This window comes from Macrosteles quadrilineatus, unplaced genomic scaffold (assembly GCF_028750875.1).
Source record: "Macrosteles quadrilineatus isolate MER2022 unplaced genomic scaffold, UCM_ALF_1.0 Scaffold_6__1_contigs__length_79288215, whole genome shotgun sequence".
Lineage (NCBI taxonomy): Eukaryota > Metazoa > Arthropoda > Insecta > Hemiptera > Cicadellidae > Macrosteles > Macrosteles quadrilineatus.
This window is the reverse complement of record NW_026542599.1, coordinates 49,615,615-49,633,493: the sequence shown is the minus strand read 5'-3', so window position 1 is coordinate 49,633,493 and position 17,879 is coordinate 49,615,615. Positions and strand designations below refer to the sequence as shown.

Genomic DNA, 17,879 nt, shown 5'->3' with positions numbered 1-17,879 from the left:
CAACTTAACTCAAGTTACCAAGCCAATATCCAACCCAGATCAAGTATTTAATCTTACTCACTTCTTTCTCCCGAAGGTGATGAGTCTATACTTGTGGTTCACTGTGGCACAAGTTGCATCATCAATGTTGGGAGCCCAGATGCCTTGAACTTGCTGAAACAGATCAACAATCATTGCTTGCTACTAAGCTCCCTAATTTGAGTTTGGTCGTCAACATTAATAAGGGAACAGATGTAAACAATAGTCAGCTCTGGGCATCGCCTAGCCCTTGGGGCCACAAAAATAGTGGTACTCTGGAGATGTCTAATTAACTTCTAAAGATAAACTTTCCAGTTTAGTTAAAGGATCAGAGTACCAAAGTGTCTACTGTCTAACAATGAGAGTAAGTCTACTGTTTATTATTTCCAAAGCACAAATTTGTTTACCTATTCTTTCAACTCCTGATTGAGGATCACTTCAAAATCCTCTAATAATTCCCTACCCGGTTATACCCTCAGGGATCTACAAGTTTAACTATTAAAAATTTTTTACAATGTCCAAAGTTCAACTGATAAATTTCAACTTACGTTCGGATCAAACTTGTAGCTGGGAGCAATCAAGAAAGCAGCTCGGCCGTCGTTAAAGACAACAGCAAACCCACAGTTGAGAGGAGAGTAGTCTATGTGTGTAATGTAGGTGTTCTGCTGGACGATAGGCACAGCTGGAACGCAGTAAAATAACTAACACAGAGTTAACAGAAACTGTGAAGAATTCAAAACAAGCAATCACTCAAATATGTTGGTATTGTTAACGGTTTAAATCCGAGGGATTGATTAGTTATAAGTTTATTTGTGTAGGCCTAGAGTAAACCACTAAATAACCTAAATAAACGGGGCAAGGCTGTTTTGGATCAACTTTTTCGGTTAATCAATGATTGGAGCTTAAATGCTATTTTACATAGAAGTAAAACAAGGTGTGATACAGTTAGAAATTAAGGAATCGGAAAACAATTAGAGAGGGAGAGGAACAAAGAAGTGTTTGGTGTTTAGCATAAATGGATTTGATAGTGATAGAAGGAAGAAGAACTGAGAGGAACGCCTGAAAGAAGGTGGTCAGATGAGAACAAGAGGATGGGAGAAGAGGAGTTTAAATGGCAGATTGGAGAAAGTAAAGGGGCCTTGTCTGGGATACGTCTGCATTTTAAAATATCAACAGAGGCACTATTTATTTCAGTTGGCATATTTTCCACATGCAATACTAACTTCCAGTAGCACAAAATCATTGAGCATCAACTGGCTTCACTGACTTCTCACCTTTGGAAACCTGTTGGTCTATACAGAAAGGTATTCTGCGCAGGTCCAGGCAGTAATCTCTGTTCTGTGTACAGTCCCAGCGGTATCTCAGCACATGGCCTCGTGTGGTAGAGACCATCAGCTCATCTCTCATACAGACCATGCTGAGAATACCTCCTCCCACGGCTACTTCCTGGCCCTGCAATAAAACCAGTTATTAAGTAGAAGCACAACAACTTTTTTATACTTATATTAATACAAAAATTTATTTAAACCATGTATATAATCAATAAAATTGTTCATTAAATCAACAAAATCTCGTACTTTACATATTTATAAAAATACATAGCAAAACAAAACTATCGGAGGCCGGCTCCGTGCTACAAGACTCTTTGGGCTTCAACTGATTAATGGGTTTTGCAGGGGAGGTCAAAATAATGTTCAATAGGTTCCTAGGAAGATGCACGTAAGGTATGTTACTCCTAAAGCTGCTGGCTGGCAATATCACATATTTTCTATAAAAACAAATGCGCTCGGAGGAAGAATCAGTGGTGTCACTGATGGAGGGTAAAAATTTGTATAAATGGTAGCCAAACTAAGTTAAAAGGAATAATCCAATTTGATATTTTATTGCAGTTGCCATAAAAATGTAATTTATTTTTTTTATTATTTGAGAAACTTGAGATAGGCTACATTAATTATTTGAATATCATTTTAAATTGATCAATATTTCCTGCAGGTGTAAATAAACCTTTTTGGTAAAAGGTCAGTTCGAAAAACATAAAATATGTCAATAACAAAAAAGCAAAATCACTAGACAGCAGACACATCTTTCTAAACAGTACAGTGAACAATGGTAGCTAAATACAATTAGATGTCTAATTGCTGGAGTGATTATTGATGTCACAATCAACATCAAAGCAGTTTTGCTGAGCGGAATCACCAAGTGCTACGATTGGATTTCAGCTTACAAAATACACCTAGTTAATAGTATTATCTTATTTGAGTTGGCTAACCTATTCATAACTACAACAACATTGTTTTAAATCATATTTATATCATTAACTATCGATTCTAGTGTAATATATTTGTAAATTGTCCATTGCTGTCTTAAAATTTTGTAAACAAAATTCAAAATATACAGCCAATTTTGCTAAAAAGGTTTTGGTATAGGTAAACTTTCTTTTTTGTCAATTTAAAACATTTGATAAAAAAAAGGTATTATACTTTTTTACAAACAACACGTTCAAAGCAAATTTAGATTTCACCAGCAGTTTACGATGATATATCTTCTATTTTATGATTGAGGTTTCTATTAAAAAGATCTGGTTTGTAACAAGGATGTCCACTCATATCTTACAAGAAATAGATACAATGAACATTTAAGTAGCAATAGATTGAGTAAAACTAATAACTGTTTTCCTGTTGCAGGCATAAAGTTTTACAATGCTCTCCCGGAAAGTGTTCGGTCATTGCGGGAGTCAAAATTTACAGAAATTGTAAAAGATTGGCTCGAAACGAATCCTTTTTATGAATCTGTTGAATTTTATGATGCTCTGAAGGCTGGCTATTGTTTTAATTTGTAATTTTTATTTTTATACTCAGGTATGTGTCACAATTTTCATGTTCTTTTGTTTTTTGCCATAACTGCATGGTTTGCTGTTTTTGTTTTGTTTGCTGTGAAGATTAACTAATTTCAGCATGGTTTGTAATGGTGAACATTTCATTATTTATATGCATTGGTTTGTTTATTTTTAGCATAGTTTTTGACGTTACCTATTGTATTTATTACCTACTTAATGGTACAATAAATCTCTTGAATCTCTATTATGGAGTGATTATCATTTATCCTGACAAATTATAAAAACAATCTATACACTAGCAAAAATCAAGAGGAAAGGACCTTTCCATAAAAGAACATTTTACACAGTTCAATGCATTTAATTTAATTAGTTGGTGGGTCAGTTGATGGACTGTGGAATCAAAGAAACTATGTTTTGGTTTTGCATCATAGTGGTGTTTATTTATTTATTTAAAAAAAATAAGAAAAGCAAAAAAGTAAGAAATTTGTTAGTTAACACTAAGACCTCATTTGGAGAAAATTTGATCAGTAAAAACAAAATGATTAAAAATACAAAATCAATGAAGGCCAACTGAACAGATACTTACCAAAGACAGTTGAAGGGGCGGCACAACCTCTTTGACAAATAGCTCTGCACTGTCTCTGCGGAGGTTAGGTTGGGGCGAGTCAACCTGCTCATACAGTCCCTTTTGCCAGCTGTCCGCTGTCAGGTGGTAGTACACGAGGAACCCTCCAGATGTCTGTATAGGGTAAATAAAAGTGTTTACTACAAATCAACGTTTTTAGATTAGGTTGGGGTGATTGCATCAGCTGATAGAGCTTCATATATAGCTATCTACAGTTAGGTGGTAGAACACGAGAAACCCTCCAGATGTCAGCACAGAGAGAATAAACGTATTAAATAGCTCTACGTGTATATGTTAGGTTGGTTTGGAGGGAGCCCACCTGCTTATAGAGCTTTTTCTTAACAGTAACAGTCAGGTGGTTGTACAGGAAAACCCCTCCAGATGATTTCACAGGGTAAATTTAAATGTAGTAACTAGCTCTGTCAGTAGGACTATAGGTTAAGTTTTTTTATTCTCCAATTTCAGTAAAGTTTGGCAAATCCAAAAATAATTAGATCAATAATGCTTATTGATTTGATAAGTTATTAGAAAGTAAGATAAGGTAAGGTAAAGTAGTAAGGTTAGGTATAAGTTGTATGTAATGAAGGCAAGAAACTACAAGGTCCATGAAAGTAGGCCTAGTAGAGTAATAATCATTTAACCTAAAAAAAAACTGTTGCAGCCTGGTTAATTGCCTTCACAGTAACATTAAAAATAATAAACAATATTAAATATGTATTATAGCCTAGTATTTATTTATATACCGTACCTAAATTTAAAAATTTTGAAATACAAATATAATAAAGAAAGACTCCCTACTATCCGAACTCCAACTATCCAAGAAGCCAATTATCCAGATCACTTTCAGAAATAAATAAAAAAAACTTAAAACCACATTGAAAAGAATCTTTATTGAAAAAGGAATATGCCAAGATTGCAGCAAAACCCTGAATATCTTCCGCAGTTGTGTAGACATCATCCTCTCCCTCTGCCACGAAAACATCATAGGCTAATCGTCTTCAGTAATCGCGGCAAAATCTGGAACATCTCCTGCAGTCAAGTGACATCAACATCGTCCCTCGAGGTCACAGAAACATCATCATTGTGCTCCAAAATTGCGTCAAAGGGGTGAATTTTTCAATTGCAAAATCTTTGCAGGCATGTCCTGCAATCGCGATAGTAAAAGATGGGCTCGACATGACCTATTTATAATTAAATATCTCAAATCTTTGTAAAAATCCAACTATCCAAATTGTTTACTATCGGAATGCCCTAACTTAATTGATTCTGACACTTGGAGTATTATCATTGATAGTCTACCACTAGACATTTCATCCTCATCTTAATGTTGTCGCAGGTCTTTTGATCAAAATCGTCGCAGTTAATGAGCCACTGACAGTTTGTGCTGATCTAAATTAGGCTACTGATTTCTGTCAAAATATATGAACTTTTTTACTAAGTCAGACAGATGGAATGGATTATTGTGAGTTATAGCAACTGTTATTACTCATTAATTTTATCAGCAACAAAAAATAAGGTACCGGTAGAATAGAAAATATAATTTTAGACACTAGCACATTCTGTGACTGGCTCACACAACTATGAACGACAAAAAATAAACGACAGCTGTTCCATTAAGATGGGATGTCTACTTCAGTATTTCATAGTCAATGGTTCTACTGCAATTAGGCCTACTAAGTATTACTGTAATATTAAAGTATCATTACTGTATTTATAGAATTACATGTGCAGGCCATAGTGGCTGCAGCGATAAGATTGTATAGGCGGTTGGTCTGAAAACTGCAAATTCAGGCACATCAGTCCAGGGTGCTATCACCGAGCAACCATGTACCGGTATGTGGTCAATTGGTTAATCGGTTGTAAAATAGGCCTAGTACTAATAGTGATGCTAAAAAAAATTACCAGCTCATATAGTCTCATAGGCCTATTTTGTTTTCTTATAAAAAAAGATCCTACTCACAGCAACAACCAGCATACTTGAGTCCGGCCTCCATTCTACAGACTCGTTCATTCCAATATCTTCCACAGACTCGTGAGACCGCCTGTGCAGTGTAATTGGAAGACATGGCTGAAAAATTATAGTTAAAGTTAATAAAATAATCGACTGATTAATTGGTTACAGTGCTCGACTTCAAATCTGAAGGGCTCCAATTCCAAAACATTCTACAACTTTTTTTCCAAAACACTTGCAGTACAATGGCATTTAACTTTTCAACTCACTTCCACTTTCTCTTAAGATAGTCAAACCTTTTTAAATTTTTAAATACCCCCGCCGCAGCAAACCTGCAGACTTAGCGAACTTCCATTTGCCTGATTGGATTCACACTAGAATGTCTCCTTAAAAATATCACATTTGTTCCCTATTCAAACAGAATTAGTTTAACGAGTACTTAGGTTTGCTGCAACAGGGAGGGTAAAAAAGTTTTTTTTTATGAAAAATGTTAAAAGGTAGGCCTACTGTAGTTTAGTAAGAAATTAATGTATTTTCCAAATTGTAGGTATCAAAATATGTTCATAAACAAGCAAACTACAACAGTTGACTTATTCTCCATAAGAATAACATGGGAATTTTAAAATTACAATTTTTTAAAATTTTATCCGTAACAATTAGGCGCATAATAACGCTTCAATATACTAAATTGTTTGTTTTTTTAAGCTATACAAAATGGTTTAGAAAGAAATTGTGAAATTTTGTGTTTTTAGGGTCAAATATGGGAAAAACCTATTTTTACCCCATAAAACCCCCCATAAACGCCCGTTCCAATAGTCCGATCATGCTGGTTCGCGAACTCATTCAAGTTTATCCCGCCTAACACCTTCAAACCAAATTTGATCAAAATCGGACAAAAATTACTCAAGTTATCGTGCGGATGGACACATATATATATCTATATAGATATATAAAAATTTGAACAAATGGTGTTTTTGGCTTCTGGGGACATCAAAATGAAAAGGTAAATCGGTCCCGGGCCTAGGTCTTTCCATGAGACCTACGGTAATAGCTACTTCCCTATAGGGAAATTCGCTAAAAACAATTAAAATCTCTTTTGACCAATTTTACCTCTTACAGCGTCCAGAAATTCTTAACTCACATCAACTCTAGGAATGCTATTGAAATATTAACCTTCCAGAGGTCGGATCACGGAAGTAGTAACCTCCAGGGATGTTTTATTTTTCACGATTGTATTATTTTGAGTGGTGTCGGCAGTGTGAGTTTCACTGTACCTCACGCACCTCATTCCTCGAATCGAGTGAAGGTCAAAACTCCCCCCTACTATTTTATATTTGTTAGTTTTGTAAGAGGCTGGAAGTTGCTTCCGTGTGCGCCCTGCTGATTCTCGTACAGCCTGGAGGCAACTTCCATTTGCGACCTCTAAGTTAGTGTGTGCGTTGATTATTGCTTGTAAATAATTACTGTAAATAATTAGTTTTTTACAATTCATGACATTATTTAGTAAATATATAGTTTTTAAACGATGAGTGATGAAGTTAAATTTTGAATTGCAACACTCTTAGCCAGCGCTGAAAGGGAGATTTACGAACGACGTATGTACAGAGTAATTTAGTATTAAGATACCCATTATGTTAAATTACTTAAAACATCGGTATTGTGAGTGTTATCATCTAGAACCACATTATAGGACATTGTGGTGAAAGTTAAAATTAACTTCTTGAATATATTCTTGTAAAAGATTTCTTCATATAGGTACTTTTATGTTAGAACATTTGATAGAATAATAGTTTAATTTTAGGTATATTTATAAAATCTATAGGCCTAAGTTATTTTATAATTAAGAGTTCACTAAACACATTTTTGATGTTAAAAATTAAAAATAAAACGTAATTTGTGCACTAAAATACAAATTTCACTTCATAAATGTTTGTTTTTATTGACCTGGAAGTAACTCCAGGTGCGCCCTCTCCCGTTTTGAAAACCAATGCGCCCTCTGAAAGGTTAATTTATAAGACTAACTTATGCTATTATTTCTAAGTATTATGTAAGCTATTTTGTAAAAAACCTATATTTTTAAGTACCGGTAGCCTATCATGTAAGGCATGTTATATAATAATGTTACAACTTGGCTAATGCAACTTGTTTTGTTAATTCCGGCTAACTAACTTAAATAACTTAATTTGATTTGAGATAGTTACCTAACAAGACCAGGGTTTTGGACTGTTCCCTTTTAAAACGTAACAATGCCATTGGCGTAGAAAACACACGAATAAAAATCCATAAAAAGTAGCTTAACGGAACAGTGTCCTTATTTTGTGACTTGATCTTTTAGAGATGTAGGCTAACTAAGCTCAGCTTTATTTTATTGGGTTTCATAGGACTTTCCTTAACTTGAGAAAATCATGTAAGACTAGGGATTTAGGGCTAGAGTTAACATATTTTTAAAACTTAGCCTTATAACTCATTTGTATAGCCTAGCCTAGTTTATAAGTATAGGATACTCCTCAAGTACAGAATTCAATTTTTAGGAGTCGAGTATTATCTGTTTGTTTCACAAGCCTAGGGATGGATGTATTTTGGGAAATTTTAAGTTCCACAACAACCGTTCCTCCTCCTTTTAACAATTCACTACAATTTATAAGCTTAAAAGTTAAAAGCCATCTTTTTAAGAAACCTATTGCCTTAACGAGTAAGGCTTGAAACTAGGCGTTGAGGCTATATTTTTCAACTAAGTCTTACCGGTACACCAACTAAATAACAAATCTGATGTTTACGCTACAAAAATAGGGTAAAAACTGTGGAACTGGGAATCAATTGAAAACAGTACCGTAACTTATAACTTACTAGAGTTGTCACATTCCAAAAGCGATAACTGCTAGTTCGAACAAAGGCCTAGGCTAGCCTAGCTGTCAACAAATAACTTATGTGATGTAAATAATGATAAATTTTGTGGGCTTAGGCACAAGCTTCAATAAATAGGTGTACAGTAAGATTATTTCTCCTACTTTATGTTGTCTTTTAGGTCTAAGCCTATTGCTAACTATAATTTGCCTAGGCCTACTCATGTTTTTTTTCTTTCAGCTTTTTAAGACATGGAAACTGTGTTGGCTTATGTGGCCTACCTAAGTTAGTTAGGTAAGGAAAATCTTAATGAGAGGGGTGATGGGTTAACACAATGAAAAGATTAGCCATGGTACGCTTTTGCTTTGACATTAACTTGGTATAGTTAATAATATTAGCCAAATTAGCCATGACTAGGCTTAGCTTACCTTGCAAAAAAATATTGACAAAGTGTCATCTGACAGAATGGCAAAGTAGGTTTTGTCCCTGTTACATATTACTTGACGAATTGAGCAGTTATTTAAATGTGGCAAATTTAGTACTTTAGGCCATCCTAAAGCAAAATACATTTTGAATTTACAAAATTAAATTAAATTACGAGAAATAACACTGACACTTTCATCACAAGATTGTTTGGGTTTGGTTTTGGTTAACTAAATTAAGTGACACTTCGACTTCCCACTCCTTCACAGCAGCTTGGGAGACATGGCCAAAATCATATGTTTCAATAAAAAAAATATTTCCTGTCTGTAGTCTGTCACAGAGGTGAAGTTTCACATCCGTTTCAATCGCGGATTACTCCTCTCCAATGCGCATGCGCAAACAAACTGTTCCATGGGACTATGGGAGCTGTAACAAGTGACACGCGTTCGATGACGATGGAAGGAACGGATACTGCAACCGGTTAACCTCACTTTGTTCTCCCAGTCAAACAAAGCCAACGCCAACTCACTCAACTAGGGTTCACCCATGGTGGAAGGAAAAAACAGGGTTCACCTATATAGATCCTATATACTAGATACCGTAATGTGGAATTTAGGTTATTATTTTCCTTAGTTGTAAAATTTCTATACATTTTTATTTCTACTTTTAACCTAACCAACCCATATTAGTACATTGATGATGACACAGGTAAGGTAATATTGAAAATCCAATCCAATCCAATTCCACTCGCGGCCATTTGGATACATAAGAAGATAACTTAGATGCAGTAAAATGGTAAACATATACGTATATATGTATATTCTGAAATTAACATTGACAGCTAGACTGAAACCGTCCGTTAGATCAGGCCAACTTCATCTCTGTCCTCTGTGTTACAAATTTACAAAATAAAGGAACCTAACTTAACTTCTCACATTCCTTTTATTATTCCAAACGCTTTATTCCATTACAGTCAATGTCACTACATTTGTTAAACAAGAGTTTAATTTATAACTTTATGCAGGCCTGACCCGAACATACAGTGTCGAGCGATCAAGTAGGCTACTTAGTTTCAGCACAAACTATAAAATAAGTATCAATAATTTGTAAATATTTAACTGGCATAACTAACATAATATTAGTGTAGATATTTTGAGATAGGTCTAGGCTAGCTTGGTATACGCCTAATAATCTATTAATATTCAAGTTTAATTTACAAATTATGTTTCTAGCTTTAAAGTATGTTACTTTCAAGTTTTTATTGATACCTAGATCCATAATTTTTTATTGTGATATCACAGATATAGTACTTTAATGGTGATATAGCTGACTCAGAACATGGCGTGGTGATCTAAAATGCAGTAAGATTCTTTCAAACCAAAAGGCAGCAATTTAGGATAGTAAGTCAATATTATAAAATTACCGTGAAGTGAGGGGGTGGACTTGCACATGAGATCCTAAAATAATAAACCAACATATAAGCAAGAACCAGAAAGTATACTAAAGTAAAAACAAAGCGCAGACTAGTTGGTAAAAGTAAAGGAACAACCGTGCTATATTCAATTCATTGTACTGTGTGAGTGAGACTGTACACGTTGTAGCAGATAAATCTGATATCTGATATATGTCACAGTTCCACGGAACGGTTTACTCACGCATGCGCAGTATGAGAGGAGTAATCCGCGATTGAAACGGATGTGAAGTTTCTTTCTTTCTCGTTCGCTTATGAAAAGCAGGCTTGGTTACACTACCATGCAGCCACATAGGAGTTTTTGTTATGACGGCTGACGATTCTATCACGGCCCCCCTTTAACTCAAGGCCACGGCCTTCGAAGTGGCAACATCGCAAGTAGGGTTGTAACAGCTGTTTTTTTGATGCGGCTAATGGTATTTGGGTACATATTTTAAGAATACGAAAGCTCGGTTACTGGGCTATGAAAATATTGGATTCATTTTAAATGTACAAAAATAGATTTTCAATTTAAATATGGTTTTGTTTTTAAATTCTATATGTTTTATTTTTAATATATTAATAATTTTATGTTCCTAAATTTTAATTAATAATACGCGAATTAAGCTGGTGTCACCTGTCTGTCATGTTATCTTATGGGATGTCTGGCGCTAGACAACACCACTTGCAACGTTTTCCAATTCTACCAGGCCGCGGTCGGGAGTTAAAGCATAGATAAAAAATACTCCACAAGGACCTCAGACTGGGACGGGTGGTGTCGTCCTGTAATCTAGCTACTAGGAGGTCACGGATTGTGGATATTTATAGGCTAGCACTATGGATGGGATACTCCCTGGTGTGGATTAACGTCCGCACTAGTGAGTATTACGACTATCCGCAGTACTATCCTGATAATTAGACCTATTCGTATATACCAAGGAAATATGTGGTTCGGATTCCACTATAAACTGTCCCTTAGTTGTCATTAGCTGTTTGGGCTATTAATTAACAGCTGTGTCTAAGGTATGTCGGCCTTAGTCACTAACAAGACTACAAGATCGCGCCACTCATCCTACACTCATCTCCATTCATACTTGGCTTAAAATACCTACATTGTATGGTCGCCATTTCAAAAGAAAGTATTAAGTATTAAAGTAAAAGTATACACGGCCGACTTTAACTCCAGGCCGCGGCCTTTGAAGTGGCGAAGTTGCAAGTAGGGTTGTAACAGCTGTTTTGCTTGGAAGCAGCTAATGGTTTTGTATATTTACGAAAGCTTGGTTAGTGGACTATGAAAATATTGACTCCGATATAAATGTACAGATATTGATTTTCAATTCATATTCTTTAGGTTTTCAATTCTGTATGTTTTATTTCAATATTTTAATAAATTGAAGTTCATAAATTCAAGAGTGAAAATTTAAAAACGTACGTTTTCAGGAAAAGCACTTTGCAAATTTTTGTCCCCTTTTTCAAAACTTTTATTATTTTTTTTTATTTCATTAACATTTGAAGTTTCATAAAATGTCCATGGTAACGCAATATCTTTGGTAGTTTTCTTTTTAAAGAGCATCTTTAGTAGAAAAACACAAAATCCTGTCACGACCATAACGGACATTTAAATGAATATTAAAAATAGTTAATATTATTTTTATAACTATGTTTTGCTATAAACTAATTTACTTTAGTGACCATTATACAATAAAAAGGTCACTGAGCTTTTGGTATATTTGGTATTTCAAGAAAAAAATAAAAAAAACTCAAAAAATATAAAAAAGTCAATAAAATCTTTTTAAGTTTGTATAACTCCGAAAAAACTTACCTGAGACCCGAAAAATCGTTATGTTTGTATAGAGGTGTGCTTCTTTTGTGTATAAAACATTGAAATATGACGATATTTTAATTTTTGAAATTTTTATGATAGAAATCATAAACGTGATGGTCAGGGACAAGCGGTACGGTCGTGAATTGTCTGGAATAATCTAAATCTTTCTAAACAATCCTTCAATTATACTGTTAGTTATAATAAAACTATGTGTTTCAATTGAACTAAACTATTCAATTTACAATTATATTAAAGTTATTGTCACGACCAAACACACTATAATCCATAAAGGTGGATTGGTCGTGAAAAAAACCGCGATGGTCGTGAAACTTTGGTCGTGATTTTTGGTGAAATTACGTGTTATTTGGCTCTGTTCTGGCGGTAGCCCTGCACCTCATGTTCGAGGATACAAAGTGGACTTCTAGGTTAATCTAGCAATTGAAATATCTTATAAACAAAAATTAACACCATGTCTACTTCATCGAATGACTACGTACGGTCATGGACACACCAAAATTACAAAAAACACAATCTTTCCTTTATTAATCTTGTAATTCCTCCTTTCAACTCAAAACGACCGGCACTACAATCCTGACGTACACCCCGAACTAGTCTCTAAAACCAACTGACTCCATCAACGCCAGGCTTGCCACTGTCGTGCTCCAAAGTTCAAAATTTTTCCCAAATGGTCGTGACACCAAATCGAGGGACAGACTTATTTTGTCATGGTAGTCAGTCTGCAATGACAATAAAATTATAATATGCTCCTTTTTTGTAAGTTTAATAACCATTGATGATATAAAAATATGGCTTTATATATTTCGGCATGAATAATTAGTCTAAAAACAGCGTGGAAGTTGGAAAATGTACCCTAGGGACACGTCATGGTCGTGAATTTCGAGACTTTAAAAATACGAAAAAAATACCAAGAACCTATTTAAAACCAAATAAATGTGTGTAACATGTTGCCCCCGTCCCAAAAAATATTAAAACACATAATAATAAACTACAAATCCAGTATCTACGAAGTAAAAGGCCAGGGACATGAAAACGTACGTTTTTAAATTTTCACTCTCAAATTTAAAACAATAATGTGCGAATAATTATTTCCCTATAAAAAAAGTTTCCTGCACAACTTTACGTTACGCTCTTTCCAACTACACCAAAAACATGCCAATCGGTTCAGTAGTTTCGGAGGAGAAATTGTCACAAAAAATCTGCTTGCGTAGTCATAGCTATTTACATTACAAGTGTAGTAAGAGCATTTTTACTTCACGCAGGTGAATGTTTGTGCAACGAGCGGAAGCGAGTTGCATAATTCACCTGTGATGTAAACAGCACGCTCTTGCGTAACGTGTAACGTACAAGATTTTACCTGACCCGACAATAAACATGGGTTTACGTACAATATTTTTCATTATCCATTTCACTCATCTTCTATCAGTAACGTTCTTTTACTAACAAAAGCTAGGTTAGGTAGGAAAATACTTTAAAGCATAATAATAACATTCAAGCGCACAGCTGATTTCTAGCGTTGAACATCGTTGGCTCCATAGAGTTATATTTTTTAAGTTAAGCACTCAATGTTATTTAAATGGGTTTCTTTACATCACCGAGTGAGTTTTTGATACTTTACATCACTCGAGAAGTAAGGAAGTTGTATACATCACGCTTGGGATAGGGAAGTTTAACATGGCGGGTTAGGTAAATAAATATAGATAAGATTAGTTTAACGAGTACTTAGGTTTTTTGCAACAGTGAGGGTAAAAAGGTGGGGTTTTTTTTTGTTAATAGTTTAGTAAGAAATTAATCTATTTTCGAAATTCGATCAAAATATGTTGATAAACAAGCAAACTACAACAGTTGACTTATTCTCCATACTAACATGGGGATTTTAAATTTAAAATTTTTTTGTTTTCTCTGTAACCATTAGGCGCAAACTAAACTTATGCTTCAACCCTATTTTTACCCTATAAACTCCTGTTCCCATAGTCTGATCATGCTGGTTCGCAAACTCGTTCGAATAAATGTATAGGATTACATGTTGTACCAAATTTCATCAACATCGGATCATTTTTGCTCGAGTTATTGTGCTAACGGACACACATGTATATATATAAATAAATATATATATATATGAATTTGAACGGATGGTGTTTTTGGCCTCTAGGGACCTCAAAGCGGAAAATAAATCGGTTGGGAGTCCAGGTCTTACCATGAGTACTACGGTAATAGCTTGTTCCCTATATGGGAAATTCGCTAAAACAATTCAAATTGAGTTAAAAGTTATATTACAGTTTACAATTCCAATAGTTCTATATCTATATATTAGGTTAATAGGTAGGCAAGCATGTTTCTTTGTCTTTAAAGCATTTTTTCTCAACTCAAGTGCATCGCAGGGAAAATTATGTATACTGTTAGAAAGATATTTTCCTGTAGATGTGCAGAATCCCTTTATAAATTAAAATACTAAAAAATGAGCGCATAAAATGAGTTTGAAATGTAATAAAAATTAACATGGGCCTTATGGGTTGCCATGCTGGTGACGAAATAACAAAATATAAAAAGAAAATCAAAACAAATGGAAGAAATCACATGTTTAATTTACAGGGTTTGGTGAAAATAGAGAAGCTTGTACATAACATATTTTTCGTCGAGTTTTTGACCACTGGACTACCACTAGTTGATAACTGCTGTAAACAATCCACAATTTACACAACTAAACTGTTTTATTTTATTTTTTTAAACTGCTTTACCTGTGAAACCTTTGTGAAGGTGTTTGTTAATCATTAGGTGACCGAAGTGGAGGATGAGGTTATTTATATCTTGTAATCTAGAGCAATGTCTCACAAGCCCACAATAGCGTGTGATCAGCAAAGGAATGTTACGAGCATCTCTCTGAGAACGATCCAACTGCTGCTAATTGTTACGATGCTACGATCAGCTCAACATGACTTCTGCTAACCCCATCTTTGATCTTGCCTAGCATTGCTAGTTTAGAGCAGAGTAAGAGAGGAGCTGCAATAGTACACATATAGGAATAAGATGTTAAAAGAATTTCATTGGTTAAGTACAAAAAGGTGTTTTATTTTACAACTGTGTCTTCAGATAATGTTCACTACTGAAAAAATCTATGGATTCTGAAACCAACTGTGCAAGCCTAAATAAACAAATATTACGTTATTTTTGGAAATTTTAAAACTCCAATGTGTATAAATGAAATATAAAATAGTATCTTGTGAGAATATGCATACTAATACAAGCATACCCTATTTTAATACACTTGTTTATCTACAAAAATCAAAAGTTTAAAAACTCGTTGAGCTTAAACAGCAATGCCAAACTTTCTTCAGATAGTGTATATTAATCTGTTGTTACATTGTATGGAATTTTCCCAAAACTATAAAATAACTTAATTTAAAAAGTGTGTGCCAAATATAAATTAAAATATGGTACCTAAAACTTCCAAACAAAGAGATAAGATAAAAGAGTTCTTCTTATGTGTTGCAATCTACATAATTAAAAATTATGTACATAATTTTTACATAACTTATTGTACATGATTTTTAATTATGTAGATTGCAACACATAAGAAGAACTCTTTTCTCATCTCTTTGTTTTGGACTTTTAGCTAGCATATTTTGATTTATATTTGGCACACACTTTTTAAATTAATTTAATCTATTTAAATGTAGGATGAGTTAAAATTAGCATATCTAAAAACTTTGGGAAGTTAAATGTATTAGTATATTTTTGTGTGTATATTCTTTATATATTTTTGAAGGCGGTAAATATTTATTTCTAAAATTTAAATGTAGTCAAAGAGATATTTTCATTCTTTTGTCAATAAGTTTCCTTATCGTGCCCACGGCAAAAATTGAAATCTGTAAGCAGTTCTACTAAGAAAAAATTTGATTATCAATTTAGAAGGATTTCAAAATACAGTATTGCCCCATTACACAGTATAGTTATAAATGATTGCTATTATTAGTAACTCACAAACACACGATGTTATGTAATCCTAACACCCATGCATTGTCTTTGATATAGTGGCATAATTGTAAATGTAATATTTAAACCTACACACAATTGAATGAAAATTAATGTGACAAGATTTGTTTATATAATCATGAGAAGGATTTCGCAATGGGTAAACTCATAGCCTTCAAAAACCTAAGATTTAAGTGGTTTGAAATTGATTCTGTTGAAGCTTCATTGCTCACATAATATTTTGAACTCAACAATGTTTTTCAATAATGAATACATCCTAATATTTTAATATACCATTAAACAGATCAAGGTCAGGAGAGTGGAAATAAAATTAATACTTAGTTGTAAATATTTATTAGTTCAGAGATGATAAATTCAACGTTAACAATACTAGTAACAATGAAAGTTCAGTGAAAAATCCACTCTTAGAGTTTCTTACTAGTGTTATATTTATTTTGTCTATGCTACCTTAGTAGGTTATTTTATGATAATCCACTTGATTTAACTAGGCCTACTGACATATGCATATAAGAATAGTGATTCTGTAGTTATGTATACTTGGCTAAAATATGGGATTGTTATGGCAAGTATTTGGCCAGTGCTCGTCAACCTAAGTTAATTGGTAAAAAATAAAACATTTTATCAAAATAAAAATATATAAACTGTCTTTATCCTCAGGAATGTTACTATAAAATAAAAACAAAATTGTTGGTAGTGGAGTTAAAAACAGATATAAAAACAAAAATAATGTCTATTGGATCATTGATCATTCAAATCCTACGTGAAAATGATAAACCTTATTTCAGGCAATAACTTTTTACCATAAACAGATACTTCAGTTTAATCTACTGAAGCACTTAACAACATTAAATATTAACAAATTCATCCACAAAATTTATCCATTTTAGAACTACCTTATAACAAGTCCAACTCTTCATCAGGAGCACCAAACGAAAACTTTTAAATAACTTAAAATACCTTGATAACCATTATCACAAGATTTTTGTTTACATGAGATATTTTTCACAAGACACTTTGTGAATTATATTCCGATTCTAATGACTAGATCTATTCTTTCTATCAATAAACGTCAATTCAATTGCAGTCTATCCTGTAACCACAATTTGATTTACACTCACAAAAAGGTACAAACCCATGCCTTAGTAGTGTGTTGAGGCTGAATCTCAAATTTATAGAATCTCAAGAAAAGATTCAAATCTAAGATTTAATATCTGAATCAAATCTTACATTTGCCCAAGAAATCAATCAAAGCTAATCCGAGATATACAATTCAACAGCATTACCGGTACTTTAATAATTAATTGTATAACTAAGCATGCATCTTAAAATTCTGGAAAGGTTGGCCACTGAAGTTACGGACATGTAAAATTATTTTTTGGTCCCAGCTTAAAGAAATATAAATACAACTTGACAAAATGTTGAGGTAAGACCTTTTTTCATAAATTTAATTTTTCTAATGACACTTTAAAAACTAATGTTACATTAATGAGGGAATCTATAACAAATTTGAAAAAAACAAAAATATATACGTCTAATAACACTTGTAATAATATATTTAGACTTAAACTGTAGACTCACAAGACGGTAAATACATATGAAAGGTGGTAAGTGGTGATCGATTTTGATTGGACACTCCAATCATCAGATCCAATAAGCGAATGACAAGAATCAATAATTTTGATTCTTGTCATTCGCCTACTGGGTCTGATGATGATTGGAGTGTCCAATCGATATACATCTTTTAGTTTTTTTCAGGTAATTTAATAACACAAATGATGCTGATCAAGAAGTTATTTATAAAAAAAATTCTTTAATTTCATAACTGTCAATAAATACCTCATCTAATTAATAAATACATTCTACGTGGCTGACAAAACTTCAAGAACTCAAGTCATG

The 17,879-nt window shown here is 33.5% G+C and overlaps 1 protein-coding gene across 3 annotated transcripts in view; it reads right to left on the bottom strand.

Moving 5' to 3' along the window:
• LOC128997202 (guanine nucleotide exchange factor subunit Rich) overlaps positions 1-8,950 on the bottom strand; it is a 40,141-nt gene extending 31,191 nt beyond the window's left edge. For all 3 annotated transcript variants that reach the window (XM_054422803.1, XM_054422804.1, XM_054422805.1), the window contains exons 1-6: positions 8,703-8,950; positions 5,440-5,547; positions 3,441-3,593; positions 1,293-1,470; positions 567-700; positions 62-153 (exon numbers count right to left, since the gene is read on the bottom strand). In XM_054422803.1, coding sequence (XP_054278778.1) covers positions 62-153; positions 567-700; positions 1,293-1,470; positions 3,441-3,593; positions 5,440-5,547; positions 8,703-8,843 — 806 coding nt within the window. In that variant the 5' untranslated portion in view covers positions 8,844-8,950. The remainder of the gene's footprint in view (positions 1-61; positions 154-566; positions 701-1,292; positions 1,471-3,440; positions 3,594-5,439; positions 5,548-8,702) is intronic.
• Positions 8,951-17,879: the final 8,929 nt, after the last annotated feature.